Source organism: Lytechinus variegatus, chromosome 3 (assembly GCF_018143015.1).
Source record: "Lytechinus variegatus isolate NC3 chromosome 3, Lvar_3.0, whole genome shotgun sequence".
NCBI classification, from domain to species: Eukaryota; Metazoa; Echinodermata; class Echinoidea; order Temnopleuroida; family Toxopneustidae; genus Lytechinus; species Lytechinus variegatus.
The window spans coordinates 49,576,499-49,603,954 of NC_054742.1; the positions used below are offsets into that span (position 1 = coordinate 49,576,499).

General features: G+C 35.6%; 1 protein-coding gene across 1 annotated transcript in view; it reads left to right on the top strand.

Moving 5' to 3' along the window:
* The first annotated feature begins 3,062 nt into the window (after positions 1-3,062).
* LOC121411248 (urea-proton symporter DUR3-like) overlaps positions 3,063-27,456 on the top strand; it is a 39,792-nt gene continuing 15,398 nt past the window's right edge. The window contains exons 1-2 of the mRNA XM_041603862.1: positions 3,063-3,889; positions 25,439-25,561. Of these exons, the coding sequence (XP_041459796.1) occupies positions 3,626-3,889; positions 25,439-25,561 (387 nt within the window). The 5' untranslated portion in view covers positions 3,063-3,625. The remainder of the gene's footprint in view (positions 3,890-25,438; positions 25,562-27,456) is intronic.

Below are 27,456 nucleotides of genomic sequence, written 5' to 3' on the forward strand. Positions count from 1 at the left end.
GTGCATTTAACGTTTAACAAGAAAACTGGAAATACTATTAAATACATACACCTGGAACATTAAACCTTCATTACGGGCAATCCTATCTTAGCATTTTTTTTTCATTTAAACAGAATAATAAGAAGGACAAGAAGGTGAAATTTCTAAAGAAAAGAACGTACATTAATTTGTCACTTAAATGGAAGTGCCGGTTTAAATCAGTTTTCCTCCGGAAAGCCTGTCATCGGGAGGATGGTCCTTCGGGGGAGTTTTCATTGGGGAGTTGTCATGGGGGAGTGGCCCTCCGGAAGAGTAGTCCTCTCGGGGAGTTCTACTAAACCCATTTTTTTATTGTTGTTATTACTGTGATATCAGCCAGTGGCGTACCGCGGGTCACGGCATTGGGGGGGGGGCACCAGAAAAAAATGTTGAGTCACTTGGTGAGCGCGCGAAGCGCGCTCAGATGCCAGGTATACTGAGTTAAACTGACCTAATAAAGATATTTTAAGGACAGTGCCATTAAACGGATATGTATCTCATTGTTCACATAATGCGAGCGCGAAGTGCGAGCTGAAATTTTTTTATATTCAGACCTAAAAAGGGATATTATAAGCAAACTTTTGTAATCATGATATGTACCTGTCTCGCTAAACAAGCAATGCGAGCGTGAAGCGCGAGCTGAAATTTTTGTATATATTGACCACAAACAAGGACATTTTAAGGACTATTGTTTTAAGGAATCCATTAAGAGTACACATGGTATACAATTTGTTTTTGTTTGATGGAAGTGAAATAAATAAATTTGAATTTGAACATATCTCACCATAGTCATCTAATGCGAGTGCCAAGCGCTTGCTGACTTTATTAGAACACTGAACACATGAAACACTTTTTGTAGTCATTGCAATCATGATTATCATATGCATCTCACTAATCAAATATTGCGAGAGGGGCACGGGGCATTCTAAGGTTTCTTTGTAGGAGGAATTAACTAGGACCATACGTACTTCATTAACCAAATGATGCGAACGCAAAGCGTGAGCTGAACATTTTTGATATTCAGATCAGAAAAAGGGACATTTTAAGGACTGATTTTAGGAATTCATGAAGAGCAGACATATCTTACCAATCCACTAATGCAAACGTAATCACGGACAGGAAATGTTTCATATATATACGAAGACCTAAACATGGAGCAATCACTTTCTTAGTCATGAAAAAGAAGCATATGTCACTACATTAAACAATGATAACTCAAATGCTAGGAAATATATTTGGTTTATATTGACTTAAATACGAGATGTTTTAGTACAACAGGATTCTATATTTTTATATTTGTTTTATTTGTTAAGCGATATTTAAGGAAGAATTTTCACCAATAAAAAATTATCTCTTGTGATTTTTTTTTATTTCTTTCGTAAAATTGGGAGGGGGGGGGGTGTTTATACAGGCCATCCCCCTCCTCGAAAAGTTGGGGATATATCCCCCCATCCCCCGGGATTTACGCCAGTGCAAATGCCTGAAATGAAACAACTTCCATTATTTTATCGTCATGTATAACTGCTTGGAAAATGTGTAATAACAAACCCTCTTTTGAGAATAAAGGTGAAGATATTACGCAGCAGTTGTTATGGGGTAATAAAAACATTCTGTATAAGAATAAGTGTTTATTTTGGAAGCATTGGGTATGCTCAGACATTCTTGTTATTGGAGATATTAACGATGGACTATTGGATATACTGTGTATTCATGCAAAATTAAAGAAGAAAAGAAATTACTAAGTGAATCGAAATTAATTTGGAGTTGTATACCAGAAAAATGGAAAAACATTTTGGTTAAAGTTAAACATTGCTCAAATTATTCAATTGTTAGTTTCTTTCGATTGAAGGACCACGATCCCGTTTTACATAAAAAACAAAGTAAACATTTATCAGTTACACTTTCTAAAAGATTTTCTTGAGGTTAAAAAAGCTTATAACCCCAAATGTAGAACAATATTGGTCACCTAATTTTAAAGAAAATTTGATTTTGAACATTATCTGGAAAGAAAAAGTTACTTTCATTGAAGGATTTCGTTTAGCTGAATTCAACTTTAAATTTTTGTATAAACTTTTTATGTCAAATGAATATTTGTTTCGATTTTAATTGGCAGAATCTCCACTTTGTTTTTAATGTAAAACTATAAACAACTATTATCATTTATTTTATGATTGTCATTATTCTAGACTCTTTTGGTTAAAATTCAATAAATTTTGTGTTACCATTAATCTGAATAACAGGCACCTGTTACGCCGTTGCAACGAGGCGCCTTAAACCACTCGACCGCGGCAACCGATGAAGGGGGGGGGGGGGGGGGGGAGTCGGTCTCGCGGGCCTTCGGCCTCGTGGGCCTTCGGTCTCGCGGACCCTCGGTCTCGCGGACCTTCGGTCTAGCGGGCTGTCAGAATTGCCATGTCATTATAGTTCAAGGAGAGCCCCATCATGAAAACATAATTACCTGTATCCTCATTCACTCTGACTTGAGGATTTAAATTCAAATTTCTCTATATTGAAAAATAGTTAATCAGGATTGAAACCAATCCAGAAGTCGATTATTTTGAATCCTTGCCATTTATACGGTAAGAGAGAGAGAGAGGGGGGGGGGGGTAATATCGGATCTGGGGCAGGAATGGGAACACAGTTTGATTGTTCTCACCCTGCATGCATTTATAAATGATCATTAATAATCAACATCGTATAGGCAATCACTTAGCATAATATAGTCATTGACTAGATTAATTGATCCTCATGGGAACTTTTTAATTGCATTTAATGGGCATGCTGTGAGTGTGAAGCTTAATGTAAGATAACTCATTTTAACGTAACCCAACGCACACGTTTTGTGTGAGGGTGTATGTGTGTGTCTAAAAAGGATGAAAAGGTATTAAATTATTTAGAGAAGAAGAATAAAATGGTCGCTCGACTACAGGAGCCTCGTGCGATGTTACAAGTATTCATTTTGTAAGAAGGACCAGTCAGAGCTGCACTGACAATCTCACACCTGTCCAATGAGCGACGAGATGGCTGACTGGTTGCTACGACAACGGAATTAGTATACGTCACATATCAAGTTACTACCCTTCTTCTCTGCGTATCTAGAGGGTAGTACCGTCTATTCGGCATTCGGTTGACATTTACTCATGTCATAGACTTTCGAACGGCAAAAGTAATCATATATCAGCTCTAACTTCTCGGATGTTGCAAACTCTCCTCATCCAAAGATCTCACTTTGTACGGAATTTCTTAGGAGAATGTGCATCGGTTTTTATAATGGCTGGTGGAAACTGTTTTGTACCATTCAGAATAATCATACAGTCATGATTATGTTAGCTTAATGTCGTGAAAAGTGATAATTTCTTCTCCAAAATTAGATGCAGGCCCCTTCATAGACTATCTCAAAATACTTGTGTCAGCACATGGGCACAAACAGGAAAAAATATATATTTCTGGTTTCTTGGTCAAACGACTTTAACACGAAAGAAAGCTAGATTAGAGAAACCGCATTAAAACTATTTCTTTTACTGCGAAAGGTTCAGATCTACTGAAGATACAGCTTGAATAAAACAAAACCGTTCAAATCAGGCACGCGTGCAGAAACATCAATGTCATGGTGATTTGGGCACATCGCAACTTTCACAATTACTTTTGGGACATTGCAAGGGTTGGCGGATTGCTGTCTGTGTTTCCATCGTTAACCATGGCCGTTTGTTCCGATTATATAACTTTATTGCCAAGGAATAGCACATCCCAAAGCATGCAATCGAGTTTAAGTCTTCAATCAGCACTCATCATTCTCGTGTGCTTTGGGACCTTTGCAATCGTTCTTGCGTATATCTTCAATGTCATCAGGAAGTTCGTATACAGAGACAAAGTAAGTAGATACATTAAATTTCCTCTTGATATTTCTTACTCTCTTTTTTTCAGCTTGATTTATGTAACAATAATTATTTGCAAAAACTAATTTAAGTATACATGTATATCTTTTTGACAAGACTTGTACTGATCCTTGTAGCCTGGCGACACAGTATACCTCTAGAATTAAAGGTGGAATAGATAAGGCGCGTATCCGTGATTTTGCACCCTGGGGGCCGACATAATTTTGACGCCCCCGTGTCCTCTTCGAAAAATGACACCTCTCCGCGAGGCAAATATAGGTGCCTTAAATGTATGTCGAATGAACTTATTTCATAATAACATTTTAAAAAAGGCAATCGAAGACCACTTCATCAAAAAAAAAGATATCCATGAATATATTAGGTAATACCACTTTTTTTTTTAAAGAATGAATGTGACCAGATTTTTTAAGCACTTTGAGGTTTCAATTTAGTTTAACTTCACATTAGAGAAGACCTATACTAGAATCATGTGAGCAGGAGCTGTCATTTCTTTACCAGGGGCTGATATAACTTTCACCAATGGGGGGGGGATATTTTCATCCATAATGAGTCGAATGCTGATATTTTTGTCTTTTTTTATTAAGGTGTAGTCCTTACCAAAGGCTTACGGGTTTATTCACGTTTTAGCTTTATTCATTCAAACAACATAAACAAGTTAAGGAAGAATTATAATGCGAACGCGAAGCGAGAAATATTTGGGGGTATTTTATGGGCTTAAACCTAAAAATTGAACATTCTGAGCAGTTTTGTACGCATGGATGAGCAGGAAGCGTGTCTATCTGATGCAAGCGGGAAGCCAGAGCTGAAAAGTTTAATATTCTCACCCAAAATCTAGAATTCTAAGGACAATTGGTTATAGGAAGGGCATCCAACCAGTCATTCAATGCGAAGGCGAAGCGTGAGATGTAATTTTTTTGTATATTTCGACCTAAAAATTGACATTCTAAGCACTTTTTGTAACCATTAACAGGATGGGTATCTACATCCAAACAAACATGACAAATTGATGCTTGCGCGAAGCGGCAGCTGAATAGTTTTGATATTCTGACCTATCATCTGCGGTAATCGCGAGGTACATCGTCTCCTTTGGACAGGCGAATTGCGTTGTCATGGCAAAATGTCAATCAAGGGGAAAGCGCGTGCCTGCAAAACGATAGCTCATATATAAGGACTTCCTTTTTTAAGCTGCGTTTGCGCCAAGCCAATTGCTTCTAATATGCAAGTTCGTAATTCCATTCTTCGCATGATTAGAAGATTCTGAGCGTGATCAGAAGAAGGTAATTGGTACTAGATTGATATGGTGATCTAGTATTCAATGAGATAAGCACCAACAAAAAAAAAACAAATCCACAAAAAACGACAACAGGTCCACTAGCGACTGGTATTTCACGTTTGGCTGAGTATACTTTGTTATAACAGCATGCTAATGCATTTAAAGTAGAATTGCAACAAATATCTTCATGGAGTAATCATTGGTGTGCCGTCTAGTCACCTAGTCTATTTAATTTCTGCATTCTGCTATGCAAGGCATGCTTACACAATATCTTGCTTTGAAATCTGCCTACCATAATGAAATAAGTGAAAGGTCATTTGACCAAATTGCCCTAGTCTATAATCTAGGCGGGGGCTATCTCTTGCGTTCAGCATACCAGCAAAGACAATAACTGCAGCCTCCGCCTATAAAATTGCCCATGAAGCAACTACGAAATGGTCTATCCCTGTCACATGATGATGAGCGTTTGACAGAGCATAACGTGAAAAATAAATAGCGAAAAGAAATATCACTTGACCGAGCGTCTTAAACACCAAGCTACAGCAACATCAAGAGAAGATCATTAATAAGCATTTTAGCGATTGAGCATTCAAGAGACAATGTGACCTCGTAAACATTGTTTGAACATCAGCTTCGATAATAATATCGCAACGAGACAAAACGAAAGAAAAGTGAGTGTCATGAGAAAAAAACAACTTTCTCTTTTTCTGGACGTCCTGACCATTTTTTTTTTCTTTCGAGATTATAGTCTATATTGGTGCATGGTTATAATTAAGCGTTTTCACCTCTTGAAAATGTGTCTTCCAGTTAAGCGAGACGTAATATTGACTCCCCCTTCGGTCATCGCGATCTAAATTACTACAGCTTTATTAAAAAAAGAAAACCTTGGCAGCCAACAAAGATATTGCTATCCTGTCAATATAAACGACCGAGGTGAAGGTATCTGCAATGGGCAAACTCCTTACGAATTCATTCAGATCTTTTATAATTCACCTTTCCTGTCAATACGAACCACTCTCCCTGGCTTAATACACTACGAGATCGTTTATTTACACTCTTACACTTATCATGCTTATTCAATGTCATAATTTGAAAATTAGACTCGCCCAACTTCAAATGCCAATACAAGAGCAAACATTTTATGAATATCACAGGAAACCCTTTAAGAACCCTGAACGTTTCTATTTGATCATTGCAAAACGTGTCGCAAGGCAATTATTGTGTCAAAAATGCAGGAGAGTTAAAGTTGTCAGACATCAGTTGTCAAAATGAGTGGACGATAAAATTGATCATGGCATGCTTTTCGTGCTTGGTTAAAGAGAACTAATAGATGTAATAAGAAAGGGGTTGTGTAACTGGTAAAGAGAAGCAAATTAATGTACTTAGGCGTTTTGATAGAGACGACTCTATTTGAAATCATTACAGTGATATTTTCTCTTCGCGTATTTTATTGGAGTAGAAAGTCATTAAAATGGGGGGGGGGGATATTTCGGAAATTTGCAACTGCATCACATTATCATTAATGAGGAGAAAACGTCAGCTCTAACCATGGAAGCTGATTTTATCATCATGAACACACTAAACAAACGTTTACCCAATATTGAGTAAAATGGTTGGTTGGGTAAGAAGGTACCCATTTTGTAAATTGTTCACTATGTTGCGTTGAAATAGCCCAATAAGGGGTAAAAAAATATCCAGCAAACATGCATGTTCCCTTTCTACCTAATCTTGGGGAAAACTGTACTCAGTGTTATTATAGTGCAATGACACTTTTATGGAACATAAAACGTAGCACAGCAGTGTATTACCTCCACCTAACGTTTAAAATATAACTTCGTTTACTAATCGCATTAGATTAGATTATAGTCAAATCTTAAAATGCTTAATGCATGGTACATTGTTTGAAAAAACACAGAAGATTTTACCGTAGGAAAAAAAAAACATTTACAGAAAGAAAAAACCAAATCAATCTGTAAATTGTTATAAAATGAACGATTTTTTAAAGATTTTTTTACAGTTTTACTGAACAGGTCTATTTAAAAAAAAGAGGGAAACAGTTTTATTACAATGAATTTGTAAGGTTACATACACCAAATACCAATTTTCTGCATTTTTACACAAATTCATATAAGATTACACAATGCAGTAAGATAACAGATGTTCTCGAGACTCTGCTGCATGATTTTTTTAAGCAGAACATTTTTAACAGCGTCCGCCCGGTGATATTCACTGAGATATTAAAATTCTCGAACATTGTTGGAACATGTTCAACAAATTTAAGGCACATTGTAACGTGTTTGTCGAAAGGGCCTACCATTGCTCTTGCCTGTTATCTCCTGTAACTCACATGATTAAAAAAATAGACCAATGCATTAATTTGAATAATTATGACCCCAATATTATTGCATCATCTAATTACCGTCAAACCTTCATTATTCGTAACATATGTGCTTTCACCAAAATAAACGATAGGATGTATCTTCCCCTTAAATTTTTTCTTGTTTTCACTGAGGAAAAAATTATTTTTCCCAAGATTAATCAATTCTTAATGAGAGAATAGTTCGTAGGAGTGATTCACCCAATAAATATGTAATCAGACAGAGTCAATAAATTGCATATCGTTTAATGCATTGAAATTTGAACCTTCACTCTTCATTAACGTACTTTAAAGGAAATACATTTCTGGAGAACGTTATAGACGACTTCTCTGAACCAACATCGGAAGAAAGGAAAGTATAGATTTAAACAAGTGGAGCGCCTCTGACAGTTTCACCTGCATTACGCGATTCAATATAGCAGCAGAGCTGACTTTGAAAACTACTATAAAATGATTATTCACAAAACACCATTCATAACTACGTTCAGTGACCCTAAATGACATTTTACCTTGATCATGTGACCCAAGAATTGTCAGTGATACTTGATTACCCCTTTGTCCACAATTCATAAAACTATTTCCATAAACTTTGAAAGTTACGACAGCAATTTAATAATTACCTCCAACATGACCAAAGTTCATTGACCTTAATGACCGTTGACCTTAGTCATGTGACCTGAAACTCACACAGGATGTCCAGTGATACTTGATTACTCTTATGTCAAAGTTTTATGAACTAGACCAGTACATTTTCAGAGTTAAGATGGTAATTCAACAAAAACCACGAAAATGACCAAAGTTCATTGACCTTAAATGAGCTTTGACCTTGGTCATGTGACCTGAAACTCGCACAGGATGTTTAGTGATAAGTGATACTTGATTACTGTTATCGTGGTTATGTCCAAGTTTTATGAATGAGATTCATAAACACAAATCCCCCCAAATTGGTCAAAGTTCATTGACCCTATCTGACCTTTGACCTTGGTGATGTGACTTGAAACTCATGCAGGGCGTTCAGTTATATTCGATTATCCTTATAGCCAAGTTTCATGAACTCGGTCTATATACTTTTTAAGTTATGACAACATTTCAAAAACCTAACCTTCGGTTAAGATTTTATGTTTGCGCCGCCACCACCGCCGTCGGAAAAGCGGTGCCTTTAGTCTCACTCTGCTATATGCAGGTGAGACAAAAAAAAGGAACTACATAAAGTTCAAAGCCGTGCGTAATGTTAATTTCTTTTTTATCGAAAGCGGCAAATTTCTCTCATAGTAATGGTTATCTCGACTCATCATAAAAAACCCAACGTACACCGATAATGTCTTGGTGGTTACACTTAAAGCAAACATGTATTGTATTAAGGAATCATTTCTACACATTTAGTTCAGCTCTCTGTTAACTTAAGCTGTAGGGGAAGGCGGGGTAAGTTGTGACAGTTTTTGCTTTTGGCAGGTTAGAATTGATATGATTAATAATCTTGTCGAAATAAGTACCTTGCCTTGAAATTTAATTCTTCTGGAATATTTTCCACCAATATATAACTTTCTATCCCCACACTGAAAGTCATTGTGACCTTTGAAAAAAACGATGTCAAATGGCTCAACTTGCCCCATATATGGGGTAAGTTTGAGCCACCTTCTGGGGTAAGTTGAGCCACAAAAACTATGTACAAAATGTATGGGGGAGAACCAGCATGTCAATTTTTTGTTTAAAGTCTTTTCACTTGCTAATTCTCTATAAATACTAACATCCTGTAAAAGGAAAAGAGCAGTCAAGTAAATTTGCTCCTTTCAGCCTGCATTTCAATCGATTTTTATGGTTTGTTTGTTTTTTTAAGATACATTACCATAGGAATTACCATGGCTCAACTTGCCCCATGCTGTTTGGCTCAACTTACCCCAGTCCGAACTTAGTGCGATAATTTTGTATCCACACATTTATTATGCATCCATCATATAAAAGACTATGACAAGAATGAAGATCCATACCTGGACTAATAATGTTGTTATCATGTCTTTATTATATTTAAAGACTTTTTTTTTTTAAAGCACTTATCTATTTCACACTCTTTTTTACTTTTTTGGTTGAAATTCATATTTTTCCCTCTAAAAAACTAGTTTTTGTTTCAAAGTTGGAAACAATATGGTGGGGTTAGGGGTTATGCTATGGGACATCAATACATGGCACCACCACAATGTCTGACTCATTCATTATTGGCCTGGGGCTGGTGGCTCAACTTGCCCCTATGCTCAACTTACCCCGCCTCCCCTATACTATTGTTTAAAAAAACATTACTTTACCGATCGGGTGCATTATTAAATTTAATTGAAAGGGGCACGTGCGTAAATTCCCAGGTGGGGGGGGGGCATACACCCCCACTTTTCGGAGAGGGGATGGCATGTATAATCATCCCCCTCCCCACTATTCAAGATAAAAAATAATCATCAAAATGACTCCTGTCGCTCAACCTATCCTTACAAGAATTTGGCTGTGACAAATCCCTACGTTTAGATTATTGCAGAGGTTATATCCACTGCATCTTGGGAGGTTAGTTGTAATAAGTCCATTTATGAATATTTGATTCCAATGAATTCCAAATATGATCATAACTTTTATCATAAACGATTTAAAACACCCTTTAAATATACTTTCGTGAATATCGGAGGGGTCATCTGGTATCTTGGTTGGAAGCGGGGATTTTGTACGAAAAATATTTGGCCTACCGTATTCTTCAAAAAGATACGATGAGTTACTGAAGACATTGATCAAATTAATGCTGTTAATGAACCATTCATTTTCACCATTTTATCAATTTAAAGGGGACTTTAAATCACAGTAATTAACACAACAATGTAATAAATATTCCATAAACGAATTTTGCTCAAAATTTGGAATGTTGCATCATCTCTCAATATTATCTTAAAGATTATTCGAAATCTTTCATTTTTGTATTCATCATCTGATATTTCAAAGTTTTTGGAAGTTTATATTGTGGCCTATGATGGCCTATGATCGTTTCATTTGGCACCCTTATTCCAGATAATCATGATCCTATTTTTGATTTCATTCTTATCTCACCTTTGACCAGTGAGCAAATGAGTTTTAATTGAACAAAACTCGACTATTTAAATACCTACTTGCTCTTTTTATGTATTTCCTGTTCATATCCTTCTAAAATTTAGGTCATCGATAATATACCCTTATTATCCTCTGTAATTAATGCATATTATTTTAAACGACTGGAGCAACCTTTTCAAGGCTCGCTAATTACGCTCACCGCCGCATTTTCATCCATTATTACACTCACCTGGAAGACGATTTGACAATCATTCTGTTTCTGTTTCTTCCAACTATGGAAAATTTTGCTCGCTCGCCTCGCTCCCTCGCATTTGGATAATGACTGTAATCCATTAGTTTACGTTACAACAAATCCATTACAATATAACCATCATTGTGACAGTCCCTCAAGTGAAAGATGATAGTATCATGCACGTAATTATATACCCCCTGTACATATAGCCCGTGATTTTATAATTACACACCACTTGACAGAGTTTTTGGTGCAACGTTCTTTCTTCCACCTACTGAAAATTTGCTCTCTTGCTATGCTCATTCGCCACATTGTCCAATAATCACACCTCATGAAAGACGATTTTGGTCATCATGTCTTCCAACTACTGAAAATTTGCTCGCATTTGGATATTAACCGTAGTTTAGTGGTTCATAACACAGCAAATTCATTATAGTCATTGGGAAAAAAATTCTTAGATGCCTTTAACAGAAAGAGAAAAGGCTAATGTACACGGTTATATACCCCGTATACATAGCCTTAAGTGTGGGGTGTCCCCCAAATTTTTAATTTTCATGTCTATAGAAATTCTTTCACTCCCCCCCCCTGCTCGGACCGGATTTACACCAGTGGAAATAAAGGGGGCAAGATAAGCCAAGATTAAGATTGATTTAAGTTCAGATTTTAAGCACGACCAACATGACCAACGTGGCATTTAGGTACCATGGTTACAAGACTATCAAGCCGAGTTATTCTTTGTTCTATTTCCCCATCTTTTTTCGTATTATCTCCTCCTTTTTTAAATTGAAAAATCTCATGTAGGTGATCACCCTATATTAGGCCCTTTCCTCTGTTTTCATTGCGTGCTACTGAAGTAAGTTTTGTGTTTTCTAGAAGTCACGCGATTTCGCAAGATTCCAATTGCTTGATCACAAGTATGACATTACATAGTCACGTAACCAACAATGCCTGACAGTTGACTCTGTCTGACTGGACGTCTTTCAAAATTAGAACAAGGTGGAGAAGATGACCAGAAATGCACATGGAGTACACGTTCCTTACATGCGTGCAACCTCTATACAGCATCATCAAGATCGAGCAGGAAATCAAACTTCACAAAAAAATATTCTCAATATTACAATCGATCGATTTGCTGTTTTTCGCACGGATATACCGAGGAAGAAAATGTATCACGACGTTCCCATGCCCATACGAAATGGAAACACTCATTTCATTTGAATTCGAGGCAAAACAAAAATACGAGTCCAATTTAATATGAGGTCAAAGCATATAGCATTTTCATTTCATGAAATCAACTTGAGATTACAAAGGTTGGTGGTGGACAGCAAAGACATTATATATTACATGATGTAATAACATACTTGATATAAGTACTGTTGTAGTAATAGAAGTAGTAGTAGTAGTAGTAGTAGTAGTAGTAGTAGTAGTAGTAGTAGTAGCAGCAGCAGGTGCGTAGCCAGGGGGCGGTCGCCCCCCAAAAAAAAATAAAAAGAGAGAAAGGAGAAAAAGAAAAAGCGAAAGGAGAAGAAATGTATAGCTTTGTTGTTTTTCCTTCTTTTTTTGTCAACATTATATTACTACTACTACTACTACTACTTCTTCTTCTTCTTCTTCTTCTACTACTACTACTACTACTACTACTACTACTACTACTACTACTACTACTACTACTACTCCTACTACTCCTTCTTCAACTACTACTACTACTACTACTACCACTACTACACTACTACTACTACTACTACTACTTCTTCTTTTTCTTCTTCTTCTACTACTACTACTACTACTACTACTACTACTACTTCTACTACTTCTACTACTACTACTATTACTACTACTACTACTTCTTCTTCTTCTACTACTACTACTACTACTACTACTACTACTACTACTACTACTACTACTACTACTACAACTACTACTACTACTACTACTACTACTACTACTACTACTACTACTACTACTACTACTACTACTACTACTACTACTACTACTACTACTACTACTACTCTCTTCTTCTTACTACTACTACTACTACTACTACTACTACTACTACTACTACTACTACTACTACTACTACTACTACTACTACTACTACTACTACTACTTCTTCTTCTTCTACTACTACTACTACTACTACTACTACTACTACTACTACTACTACTCCTACTACTCCTTCTTCAACTACTACTACTACTATACTATACTACTACTACTACTACTACTACTACACTACTACTACTACTAATTATGCTACTACCTTTGATTGATTACAATTGTTATCATTCATTTTTGGCTTTCGCTTCCACAATCATTATCATTATCATTACATTTTTCTAACATTATCATTAGTGTTTTATTAATGTAGTCATCATTATTATTATTATCACCATAGTTATTATAATCATGCATTATGAATATAGTTGTCATTATTATTATCATTATTATAATCACAATTATTATTATTATCATCATCATCATCATCATCATTAATACAAGAATAAGCAGCAACAGTAGTAGTATATAGTAGTATTACAATAGTCGTACATCTATAAATACTAATAAAACAAGAAGTGTATGATGCAATCACACTTACTGTTATAGTAAGAATCTAGTAAACTGTAATAATACCAAATAACAGGATATACAGTATTGAATATTCAAACACATAGCCTACCACTCTAGCTTGCTTGTAACTCGGCACATTTACTAGGTGTTTTAAACCTCACCACTCCAATAAGTTAAAGAAAAACAAGTCTCTCATTTTGAAATTAAAACTATATGCATTTGCTACACACATGAAAATGCCCTTTTCATTTTTTTAAGGAATGAATATCCAATTCACAGTGTTTTTTCCCCCTCAAATCCCGTTTCAGCTCCTCAAAACCGACTTGTCACTACATAAATGGTCTTTCTACTTAATGTCCAAAGTAATTTCGAGAAATCAGCCACTTAACTTGATCCCAAGAGACTCCTTCAATACTATTCATTTTTGTAGATGCTTTTTTTCTGCATCATTTAAATTCACAAAAGAAGCAGTAATCGCCACCTTGAAGCTTCAATTAATGTATAAAAGTTGTGTAATACCGGCAAGGGGGGGGGGGGTGCTTAGCAACTCTCTTATATACTGTCGCATACTCGTATTCGACTTTTCTTTCCTTCACGATTTCACGTGAGCTCCTTTGACATTTCTCGTTAGAAAACCTGTAATCATGGTAATGAACATAGTCATAGAATTTTCCACTAGTTTTGCAATCACAGCAAATTGTACATTCTTGAATCTTATCATCATGATGTACAAGGGCCTTTTCTCAGATATTCATAGCTCGTTGCCTTATCTACTCAGATCATGAATTGCTCCGTCAATCGACTGATTTATTTTTATACTGATCGTTTAAAGAACACTGCATTGGATACAGATTATATTATTAAATATCAGGATTTTAAAAAAAATGAGCAGGGTGTCACGTGTAGAAAAAGAGTAGGCCTATGTTATAAACAAGGTAAAGTTTGGTCTAATTACTTTAAAAAATGACTCCTATACTGGCTATATATATACATGATATAGTGAAATAGTTTTGAGTTGTTAACATGGTTAAATAGCAACATTAGCATCTTAATATTTTAATGCTTTGATAAAAATCAATAATAGTGCAACTCCTTGAAAATAGTTCTTACGTTAACTGGATAAGCCCTACCCGAGTTCAATGACTTTTAAAGAAAAACGTGTTTTGAAATATCGTATACACATAGGATTAAAAAAAGAATCTTTCTCATAAATGTTTATTTTGATAAAAAATTGCTTTCTTAAAGGGATGAATAACCATACTGGGGCAATTCCATACAAGTATCAACCTTTTTGTACTTCCGACCCCCCATTTCTCTCAAGTCTTACTTCACTTGATAAACCGACCAAGACATGATCCTTTAAAAGCGTGACAAATTGTCAAAAGAACAAGAAATCAGACACAGAAAATTTCATGAAGGTCCCACGTATCATACACTTTTAAAAAGGATAATAATGTGTCCAACCAACATTGGGCATTTTTATTTATCCAGTGTGATGAAAATTTTGCCCAGTCTAAAGAAATTGCTGCTTAGTTTTTTACCTTACCGGACAATATGCTTCCCGCATTGGGTAAAATACTGCCCCAAATTGGTTGGACACATAATTACCCTCGTGGTGGTAAAATGTTTACCCAATATTGTTTACCGTGTAGGGGGTCGGACACTCTGGACAAGTTACTAGCTGTCTTGAATGGAAAAGGAAAGAAAGGAGATATAGCGTACCATGTGATTCCGTTCATCACGTGCTACTGTATACAATTGGTACCATTGACATACTATAACGACATCCATTTGCACATAATCATAATGATATAAATTGATATCTTCACCATTTCGTGGTCTATCTTCCTTCGGGTGTGCTGTCTTTAATGACGGGTTAATTTGAATGCCAGTGATACGATACATAGGGAAACCGACTAGCGCAATTATCATCGATCTCCCTGACAACAAGGAGAGATAATGGTATGAAATGGGTCGCACCCTATAAACTATGATTTTGATTTTCTGTCTCGTTTGTTTAAAAATAACTCTCGCTGCCATATCGAAATGGATACCGGAATGAAAGTCACATCAATAAATGCATCCAAAATGGTGCCGAGGGAATGACAGTTACACGATCGAGGAGCTTTGAAGATGCGATTTTAACTATTAGATATGTTCTTCAAACAGAACCGTTACTCGATGCAAAAGACAAGGCCTGTTTCTGGGTAGTTTGATAGGAAGTGGGGGCAAGGCAACATGAATTAGATTTTATATATGTATATATATATATATATATATATATATATATATATATATATATATATATATATATATGTGTGTATGTGTGTGTGTGTGTGTGTGTGCATTTAATAAAGGAGGAATTATTAAAGTAAGAGAGATAATTTGCGTCACCGTTACCGTTAATAAAATAGAAGACATGCAAGGAAAAAAACAAATATAATCTAGATTCAAGGCCTGTAGTTCCTGTGCGTTTGCGAAATAACAATTGTTCTATGAAATTCCGGTATGCTGTTAGTGGGAACAATATTCATCTCAGGAACAATGAGAAGCCTCTTCGAATTTGCTCTAGTGCTCCACTTTGAATGTCACTACGTCATGGCATTTCCATTAGAGCACTTTCGAGATAAATCCTGTAAATACGTGGCAATTCATGCCGAACATAAGATTTGAACAGATAATTCAGACAAACATAAACAATGCCATTTTCATCAATTCAGACACGGAAAGACGAAATTATACTTAGAAAACGATTCTATGTATTTATTCATAAATAATGAGCAAACTGAATATGTCATGTTCCCACGTAATGTTTTTGTTATTATATTATTATTATTATTTTATTTGGCATTCAAAAGACAAAGAATACAAACAGATCAAAGACAAGATCAATCAAACTTGTACATGATAGAGAAAATAAGACCTGGATGAGAGTTGGAGAGGCTGCCTGGGTATGGAAAAGGCTAACTTATGAAATGTGAAATCATATTTTCATTTTTTTTCGTTCACAAAATAAATATGATTGATTACTGATTTATTGTTAAAAAAGGAGTGAAAAGGGACATATGGCACATGTGGAAATAGGAAATAATTACGATTTTATGAAATAAAATGAGAAAAAATGAGAAAAATATCAACTATTGCATTTTTATGACATCATGCACAACTGTTAAGAATATTGTTTTTTAAATTAAGTAACTTCATTATCTTTTTTCAGATTTTGATTACACTTCATCGTTCTGTAAATTTAGTTGTATTCTGTATATATAGTCATATATGTTATTAACATAATTCAACATATTTCTTAATCAACCTTTATAACGCAAAGTCATAGCTCCTCTGTAATTATTTAGTCAGTATTGATGGAATAATGGAGCACGTACAAATGCAATGATTCCCAGCCCTTTTATTATCTTAACAGGATGCAAATTTGATGGATCGAAAATCAAAATGGCCTTAAATTGTTAGGATCATCATGCAGTTTTCGTCCACAAATATGCCTATGCAAGAATAAAGAAATATAAAAAAAAAGACATAAGGAGGGGTATTCAGATCAGTGCATTTTTGACGAACCTTGTACTGGAATGTTTTCAAGGCCTGAGTATTTCTCACAACGTTCACAACCCGTGTTCACAATCACCAGTATGAAAATTAAAGTTTTGCTAGAAGAGTTGACTCCCCCACCTCGCAATCTATCTTAATGGACTATTTACAATAGTCCAGACTTTTTAAAGGAATGCCAAATAATAGCAAGGTGAAAGTCTAAATCAGGAAAATATTACAGGGGCAATCAAACAAATAATGCGTTATAATGGTCACATCGTGCGAAGTGGAAACTTACTCGTTAAGTGCTAATGGTTTTACATTTATGATATATACGCTTTCAAATTGCGACACTTTCTTTGCAATTAAAGGAACGAATTGTGGTGTTTTATACGATCATTATGTATCTCATTCTGTATTCAAGTTTGGAAAGTGCTCTCTTCTACGAGATGGCGATTCATAAAGAGCAAGAGACAGAGAGAGAGAAAAAAAGAGGGGGAGGGGAGATAAATGGTGGTGGGGGATACTCATAGAAAATTGTATAATTGAATCTAAGGCCATAATCTGATGTATGCATTTAGACGGAAACTTAGAGTTCAGACTTCCAAGGTAATGAATTTTATAGTTAATTTCGTCGGTTGATCATCCGATTTGCCGACGTTGCCCCATTTGTTCAGCACGCATAAGAGCACTTTTTTTAGAACTACGGGCCTTGGTGAATTACTAATGAACATCGTGACAATATTAGAAGGTTCTACTGATGTAATTTATCAGCGCATGCTTGGTTTATTTTTTGTTTACCCTCATCAGCTAATATTTACAGTAGATATCATGATTTATTGAATGACTTTGCACCTTGACGTTCTGCAGTAATTAAGTAAAATTTTGTACCATGATCCAGTGACTTTTATAAAAAAAATAACAGTCTGGCTTCCGTTTAATTGTTAGCATGTCTTTACTGTGACTAGATAATGAGATTTGACTAAAGAAAAGAAGTATACAATTAAATAAAATGGGTTGCTATAACACTTCGAATATGAATAGGAGATAAATTTGAAGGGAAAACCTTACTGGATAAAAAAGAATGACCCAAAAAATGTCGTTTTCAACGAGCTCTCGCCGGAGTCCCGTGATAGCTTTTTTTTTTTTTTTTTAGATAGAGTCGTGCCTAGATGAGCCCATGATTTGATAACCCGTTGAATAATACAAGAGTAAGTGGAAAGAGTGAGGTAATCTCCATGGTATATTAGGGGAGCGTTTCATGAAAGGTCTTGTCAAACTTTATACCTTACAAGACCTATTTTATCCGACAGTTACCCAGCTAATTAAAAAAATATCAGTTCGAAAATATGTGGATGAAACGCTCCTCTGTGGTATGGTAGAAGGAATAGTATAACATAATGAAAGAAGAAGAAGAAGCAGAAATTGAAATTTTAATCGTTCTTGTCATCGTTACCGTTTAAAACATTTACATAAATATGACGATAATGATGATGATGGTATTGATAATAATAAGCATAATTATAATAATCATAATGATGATGACAATAATGATAAAAATAACGGTGATTATGATAATAATAATAACAACAATTGTAATAATAATAATGCTATTGATGGTGAAAAGGTATTTACATTGGAAACATTTCCAATCATTATGTACTTTACGGTATGTCCCGGGTAATAAACGCGACTACCGATATCGGTGCCTTTATGATCTTATTTGACTGTACTTGTTTTTGAAGAATTCCTTTCTGCATGTTCTGTATAGTACCATTTTAAATCACGTTGGTCGAGTGTAGCATGTTAATGGTAAATGTTTTAGTAATTTTAGGACTATACAAGAATACATTACCATCTTTCAGTTGAAGGCCTATCTTGATTTTAGGGTTAGCATCAATATGCGAGCGATTGAAGCAAGCGAGCAATTTTTCATTATTAGAAGACAAAATTATGACCCAAAATCGTCTATCAAGGGTTGTGCAATTATTGTAGAAATGCAACGAGTGAACGTAGTGAGCGAGCCTTGAAAAATGTTGCTTCAGTCGTTTAAAATGATGTTCATATATATTACAGAGGATGATTTAAGGTAATTTATCAATGAATTAAACTTTCGAAGAAAATGGGAGATGAATCCACGCATTAACAGTTGCATTAATTATTTGATTGTAAAAAAAAAAATGTTTATGTCTTGAAAATTGTGTGTGTTTGTGTGAGTTAGGGGGAGTGTGATTGTACATGCCACCTCCCCTCTCCGAAAAGTGGGGGGGGGGTATATATCCCCCATCCCCCGGGATTTACGCCCGTGCTATATACATTAAGGGGAAACATGAGCAGCATAGACATCTATCTGCCACGAATATTCATTACCCAGTGTCCTGTAAAAGCGGATATTAATAAATTGCAATTCGCTCAGATCACCGAACGTACGAATCAGTTGATTGAGAATAAAATCAAAAGAAGATGCACTTAGGTCATTATAATGTAAATGTAATCATGTGCTAAAACCAGGCATAACACACGATGCACATGTTAAATTTGTAAATAACCGTCATATGCTTTTTCATTATGGCATCCGAAAGCTTCACATTTCGCTTCATGCACTTAAGTCAATATTGATGTAGTGGGTCGTGCCTAAACAGTACTGCTCTATACAACTTTTTTTTTCAGCACAATCATACCTTTTTCTGACATTATTAAAAATATAAGGAGTGAATATCATATATCACATTACATCAAGGTTATCTAATAACTCTTTTTGTCGATTAAACAAATAACAAAAAAATATTGTACTGGAGAATGATATGAATACAAATGAGTCATGGTTTAAAAAAACAAATCAAGATGTCTCATATTAAAACATTAGTATGGAAAATATCACTGGGATCGTCATAAATTTTCATTAGGTGGGCTGATGATGTGACATCTCCACTTGTTCTTTTGTATTTTATTATATGAAAATAGGTTTAATCAAAATAGATATTTATTGCTGCAACTAATTTCATTATAAGGGAGACATATTATTCACACAAGTATGAAATAATGAACAAAATATGATTTTATGTAATAACATAAGAAAACGGAAAGTGGAGATGTGACACCATCAGCCAACCTAATGAATATCCATGACGACTGTTTTCACAAAAAACATTGCTAAACTTTAAACTTCAATAATGTTATTATTTGTTATCTGATTTTGATGAAATTTTTGGCATTATGCTCAGTGAATTCTATTATATGTATTAAGATATAAGTATTTTCACCCTGGATCATCCCCTTAATATATATCGGAATATGGCCTACCCTTTATTCTCTTTGAAACCACATTACATTAAGCATCCATGAAAGGACATTTTATTGTGTATTAGGTTCACCCTACTACATGTTCATCTGCCGAATAGACCGGCTTACTATAACATATTCAAAGTTTTATGCATACCAGTTTAACAAAGGTTGCAACAACAACCGGAAAGCATGCCCGAGGTTTGCCCGACATAGCAAAAAGTAATGTATGCAAAGTGGATTCCAAGTATCGAAATACCATCGTTATGGGTAGGGGAAGGCGGGGTAAGTTGTGACACTTTTTTGCATTTTGCATGTTAGAATTGGTATGGCTAATAATATTATAGAAATAAGTACTTAGCCTTTAGATTTGATTCTTGGGAAATATTTTTCACCTATATATATAACTTTCTACTCCCACACTGAAAGTCATTGTGACCTTTGAAAAAAACGATGTCAAATGGCTTAACTTGCCCCATCTATGGGGTAAATTGTGCCACCTTCTGGGGTAAGTTGAGCCACAAAACTATGTACAAAATGTATGCGGGAAGAGCCATCGTGTCAATTTTTTATTTCACTAGGCAATTCTCTATAAATACTAACATCCTCTAAAAGTAAAAGAATTGTCATGTGAATTTGCTCCTTTCCGTCTGCATGTCAATGGCTTTTTAATTTTTTTTTATTGTTATACATTACCATAAAAATTACTATGGCTCAACTTGTCCCATGTTGGCTGGCTCAAAGTTTCCCAGTCCGAACTTAATACAGGGGCGGAAATCTCTCCCAAAAGGTAGGGGGGACACAGGGGCGGATCCTGCCTTCGCCAATAGAGGGGGGGGGGGGCGGAAATTTGTTTCAGCCATATTTTCCCCGATCGGCAGCTCGAAGATGATTTTTTTTTTGTTTCTTTGAAGGAGTGTCCCCATTAGTAACTTCTTAGCTTTACTCATATGAATTAATAGCCTATATAATACCATAATACTTATGATGCGAGTGCGAAGCTCGAGCCAATTTTTGGTAAATTGTATGCATTTTTTCCTAAAAATTTCGACATTCTGGGCAATGATTGTTATCCTGAAAAAAAAATGTGTATGCAACTTAATAACTACAAAGAACGCAAAGCGCGAGCAGAAATTAATTGATGGAAAAGATACCTGTTAAAGACTGCTTGCAGTTAGCATTTATCAATCAAATAATGCGAGCGCGTAGCCCGAGCTGATTTTTTGGTGGACATTTTCACCTTAAGAATGGAAATTCTAAGCACTTTTTGTAACTCAAGCAGAATAGGTATATAAGTAGACAATTGATGCGAGCGCGAAGCGCGAGCGGAAAATTTCGAGATTTAGTCTTATAATATTTACTGAACGAGAAACTCTATTCATGTTTTGTAGATCATGAAAGGATGAGTATTAATAATGTGTGCGCAAAACGCGAGCAGAAAAATTTTATATACGTTTAGAACTGGTACCTGTTGAAAAGGTACCTGTTAAGGACTGCTTGCACTTAGCCATGAAGGCGTTACATATTTCAACAATAAAAAAATGCGAGCGCGAAGCGCGAGCTTAAAATTTTTGAAATATCTAAAGAAAGAATGAATTTTTTAAATCAATGTTTGTGTCTAGGATAGCTATATAATTAAACAATTGATGCGAGCGCGAAGCGCGAGCAGAAAAAAAATCGAGATTTAGCCCTAAAAATGGGCCACTATGTTCATATTTTGTAAATCATGAAAAGGATGAGTAATAAGGGGTCTTCTTACATTAATAATGCGAGCACAAAGTGCGAGCAGAAAAATTTTGATAGTGTGATCTAAAAACTGGATAATGATTTAGATAGAGAACAAATTGAGTATTTGAATAAACATGCGCGCGTGTTTCGTATTTAGACCTAGAATCTAGGCATTCTAAATACATTTTTAATCGTGAAAATCATGAAACTTTGAAATTCCGATCTGAAAAAAGAGTTAATTACAGCTTTATATTTCAAGCACTCTGTAGGAAAAGTGTAAGGTAGATATGGATCGCACTTTAAAAAAGCTAAAATTTTCATTACTATTATTTTGAGTTTACCGGGACATCCTTACGACATGTCATGAAAATGATGACTATCTTCCTATTCCTCTTGCTAAGCGCGAGATGAAACAAAAGGGACAAATTAATTATTAAATCAATATCATGTTTATTAATGCCTAATGAGGGCGCAAAAATCTGATGATATTATGGCATAAAAACTTGACATTTTACTTTTGTAATTATGAATAGGATGCATCAGTTAATATATTTTTAAGCATTAATGCGAGCGCAAATTGCGAGCTAAAATTTTTGATAAACTGTCATGAAAATGGGATTTTAAGTAGTTTGTTGTATAATCAATATTAAAACATACATAACTCGCCAATCAAAATGCAATCGTGCAGCGCTAGCTGATGCGTCTTGGCAATCAAACCTGAAAAGGGATATTTTGAAAACTTTATGGAATACACGAATATGATAGGTACCTGAAAAATCAAAATTTGCGAGCGCGCAACCCAAGCAGTAAATGTTGATACAATTATTCAGACCATAAAACTGACATTTTTAAAGAGCTATTTTTAAAAGTCAATTTGCAAATCACACAAAATAATGAAAGATTTCCGAGGTGAAATATGCTTTGTATATTGACTTCCAAACTTGATATTTGAGCTCCATATTGAACAAGATACATAAATCACCTAACAGGCAATGAAAGCGCGAAGCGCGAGCGAAAATTTGATATAGTGGCTCGAAAGATTCTTTTTATTTTCCAAGTCATCCCCTCATCTTATTTTATGCACTCGTCGTCCTTTTCTCCTCTCCTTTCCTCCTTTTCTTCCTTTCCCTTTTTTCTTTATTTTGCTCCGCCAATAGGGGGCGGGGCTCAGCCCCCTGGATCCGCCTATGGGGACAAGGGGTGGGAAAATTTGACAAGTAAAAAGAAGGTTGTCATCCCAAAATACGGTCATCTCGTCCCAAAATACATGTTTTATTTCGATTTAGAATGATGTATTTCTTACCATCATAAAAGACCAAAAATAGTAGGGGGGACATTTGATATTATGTCTCCCCTACTATTTTGAGTAGGGGGGACACGTCCCCCCTGGGATTTCCCCCCATGTTCACATCCACACATTTCTTATGCAGCCCTCATCTAGACTATGACTAGAATGAGAATCCATACCTGGACTAACAATATTGAACTTATTTCTTTATATAATTCAAAGAAGTGTGCGGGTAAAAAGCACTTATCTATTTCACACCTTTTTTACTTTTTTTGCTGAAATTTGTATTTTTCCCTATAAAAAAAGTACTTTTTGTTTCAAAGTTTAAAACAATGTGGTGGGGTTAAGGGTTATGCAATGGGTCATCAATACATGACACCACCACAACGTCTGTCTCATTCATTATTGGCCTGGAGGCGGTTGCTCAACTTGCCCCTATGCTCAACTTACCCCGCCTTCCCCTACAGGTTAATGGAATAACTCGTTACAAGGCCCCGAGGGAAGAAGCATCCATAAATTTGATTACATTAGTAAACCGGTCTATTCCACCTGTAGAGTCGATTTCATAGTATTTACGAAAACAACTTTTCAAGGGTGATCGATTTGTCTGTATCTAGGTAACCAAATAGTATTCATAAATTTCGATAGAATATCCACAGCTACTCTTAAAAAGTGGCCGCGGATGTGGATTACTACACCATGTGTTACGCCCTGGAAAGGAGTAAGAAAAGTGGATAGCGGTAGGGGTTAAATGGAAATGCGAAAATGTGGAGTTTGGAAGATAGATTATCTTTCGGAAATGAGTAAGGTCCGTATGGCGCCCCATACGTATGAAGTAAACTCTTGTTTTCTTACGAACATTTATTGCACTGTTTGTTGTTGTTTTTGCGTCTTAATTAGTAACACCGCGTAGCGTATATATCATTGTCTTTAATGTCTCTTCATAGAATATGCCATGAAGTGTCATCAACTCATCATCGATCATTGTGATTGCCATTAAACTGTTTGTTGATGATATCATTATCATGTTGAGCGAAGGCTGGATTTATGCTTGCGCTTCAAAAGTTTCTTTAAAATCCAAACTCCGCGATTACCGGTGTAAATTTATGCAAATCGTCAATATATGGTAATAGATCTTGTGCCTGTGTTATCCCCTTTTTTATTTCAAAGATGATTTTACTTTAAACTTATGGGAGTATAAATAGCCGCTATGAATTATTCTAGTCATTTAGTAAACAGAATATAAAATTACTGGAAATTAAACTTTTATTTTCAGAGAAACAATCAAAGCCACGTTACATTACACATCCCCTTATACCTATATAGTTTGGAACAACATCAGCAAAACAAAAAAATAGACAACAGAGGATTATACAGTACGACCATGGCAACAGAAGAATAACAAAAATTATCAATGAACTCATTATTCGATGAAGTTTTTATTATTTCCAACCTCACGAGTACTTGCAGTCTCGATCTAATGATCTGTATATTGTTCTTGGCCCTTCTGTTGCCTTGTTATCAATGCATTAATTATCTCCTTGTCTGTTGTAAACTCTGCCATACCCTTGGTAATAACTCCAGGCTTTAATCACCTGCCAACTGTGATATGTATTCGAGACCAAGTCATATTTTTTCTGAATAATGATTTTTCTCTCCAGCTTGACTTATATGACTGCTTTATTTCGAGATGGTTTAATTGAAGTTTCCTTGTAAAAGAAAAATTCTTGAAGGGGGAAAAAATCATATAAATAATATCGTGAGTGCACATACTGAAGTCGATTTCGTGATGTTTGAATTTGCCTCTCAAATCCATTTTTTAATATCGTTTTCGCAAATAAACAAAGTGAATGTCTTTTAATAATAATTTAGGATAACCTGTACATGAATCTAATCATATTATGAAAGAATTTCTGATGTAAAAAAATGAATGATTTATTCAGAGATAAATAGCACAAGGGTGTTGAATATCTTCTTCAAAATAAAACATAGAAAAGTTCTAAAGAAACAAAAATGATTCACAACCTTTACTTTCTTTTTGGAGGGGGAACATTGTAAGACTTTGCTGCCTTTTACTACATTTTTTCATCGAAATCGTAGCTTGTTCTTTATGCTAATAGATGACTTAAAATCTATTATTTTTGTGTCTTTTCAGGCAATGCTAGATGTTAGTTTCGATGCCGGAGGACGAGTATCTGTTGGTTTAACTGCAACTACTATCGTATCTCAATGGACCTGGGCCGCTACCCTTCTCCAGTCATCAACTGTAGCGGCAAATGTAAGTTTCTTTGAAAGGACTTGTTGGACGTTTTATCCGACAAGTCCTGTTTTATCCGACAGTTACCATAGAAAGAGTGACTCTCAGCCAATCAGAATCAAGGAAAGATGTCAGATCTGACAACTTGTCGGACAAAAATGTTGATGAAACGGTCCCCAGGCCCGTACCACTTTCTGTGAATAAAGGTGGTGTCACACCTTGGCGTTTTAGACAGCGTATGCCCGACGTATCAAAATTTCCCTAAAACGTCGGCATACGCTGAACTTTGATTTTTTTTTCAACTCTGGGCGTATACTTAGCGTATTCATAACGAGTTGGACGTATACATAACGTATTAGTAACTTATATCGAACGCTTCGTTAACTTATAAGTAACTTATTCCAACGAATGCTTTTCACGGGAAAAGACTCTATCATTTTTATTTCTATTTTCTTTTTCGAGTTTCAAGACTATATAGAGTATCCCAAAGGGAGCCCCCTGTCTACACCGGAGAGACAGGACGATGTCTGGACGGTGTCGTTAGAAAGGACGGGATCATGCGGTAACCTGTAAGATACGATAGTCTTTATGATAATAATAATAATAAAAAAAAAGAAAAGAAAAAAAAAAGAAGGAGAGGAACGATTTTTTTTAAAAGACACGTCGAAAAAAAGAAAAGAAATAATAGTTGGCCTAACGAGTTGGCGATAATAGTCAAATATGACTGGTCGCCATTAATTTTCAACAAACAACAACGCTTAGCGTTTTGCTGGCGTACACAACTTATGCCCTACGATAGCCTAACTTACGCATAGCGCGCGGCAGCGTATCGCTGATGAACACGTGTCGTAGCATATAAAAAGGCTGCCACTCGACTATTCAAATCATAACCGCACGATACATCACCGTATCAACACCACCGCCATGCCGAAGAAAACTCCTGTGAACCCCACCTTTATATACCAATTCCTATAAACGTTGTCAATACGCCATTATACGGTAGCTGTAAGCTATAAACACGTTCAGTAAGTTTTGTGGTCGTCCGGAGCACGTCTTCATACGTCTTCATACGTCAATATACGCTGGAGTTAAGTTACACATACGTTCAAAGCACGTTACTCATAGGTTAGAAGTAAGTTTTAGGGTACGCTGGACATTATCTCGACGTACATCGACTTATGAGTAACTTACGAGTAACGTGTGTCAAACTGTATCAACGATCGCGTAACTTGCCTACAACTTATGGCCCGCGTATGCGGGACGTATGAGGCATACGTCGAAAATTTTGTGCTTGCACAAAATTTTTCGACGACCTCGCCGTATGACGACGTATACCAGCGTATTTTAGCGTACTCTTAACGTATGCAAAACTTACCCGTAACGTATTCGACGTACGCCAGCGTATTCGCCAAATTCCTCATACGTCGGGCATACGCTGTCTAAAACGCCAAGGTGTGACAGCGCCTTAACAAAATTAAAGAAAGTAATATTATTTTTTTACATTAAAATGTTAGGGTAGAAAGAATGGAGAACATCTTATTAATATTTTTCGGATAAAATTTTCCATGGCTTTATCTCCAAAACATGTTTTGGTCACTCTTTTATTTCTTGGACAAATAAATGATTAAACTGAAATGCATATCTGTTGCATAATAGCTAGAAGACCTATGGATGAACCTAAGATGTGTAATAATGAATATTGACTCTTTTTAGAAGCCCTAAAAGTGTGTTTAGTCCGCCATGATTAGATGATGCTAAAAATTAATGTTGCAATCTGCAAATTACCTTTGCTTGGTCGCTTGGTAAATATCCAAAGGGCTATATATTATAAATTTTAAATTGGGAAAAAAAAATTCTCGATGGCCACATTCCCTTGCATGAAAAATAAATACATCAATCTTGGGGAGGTCGATATT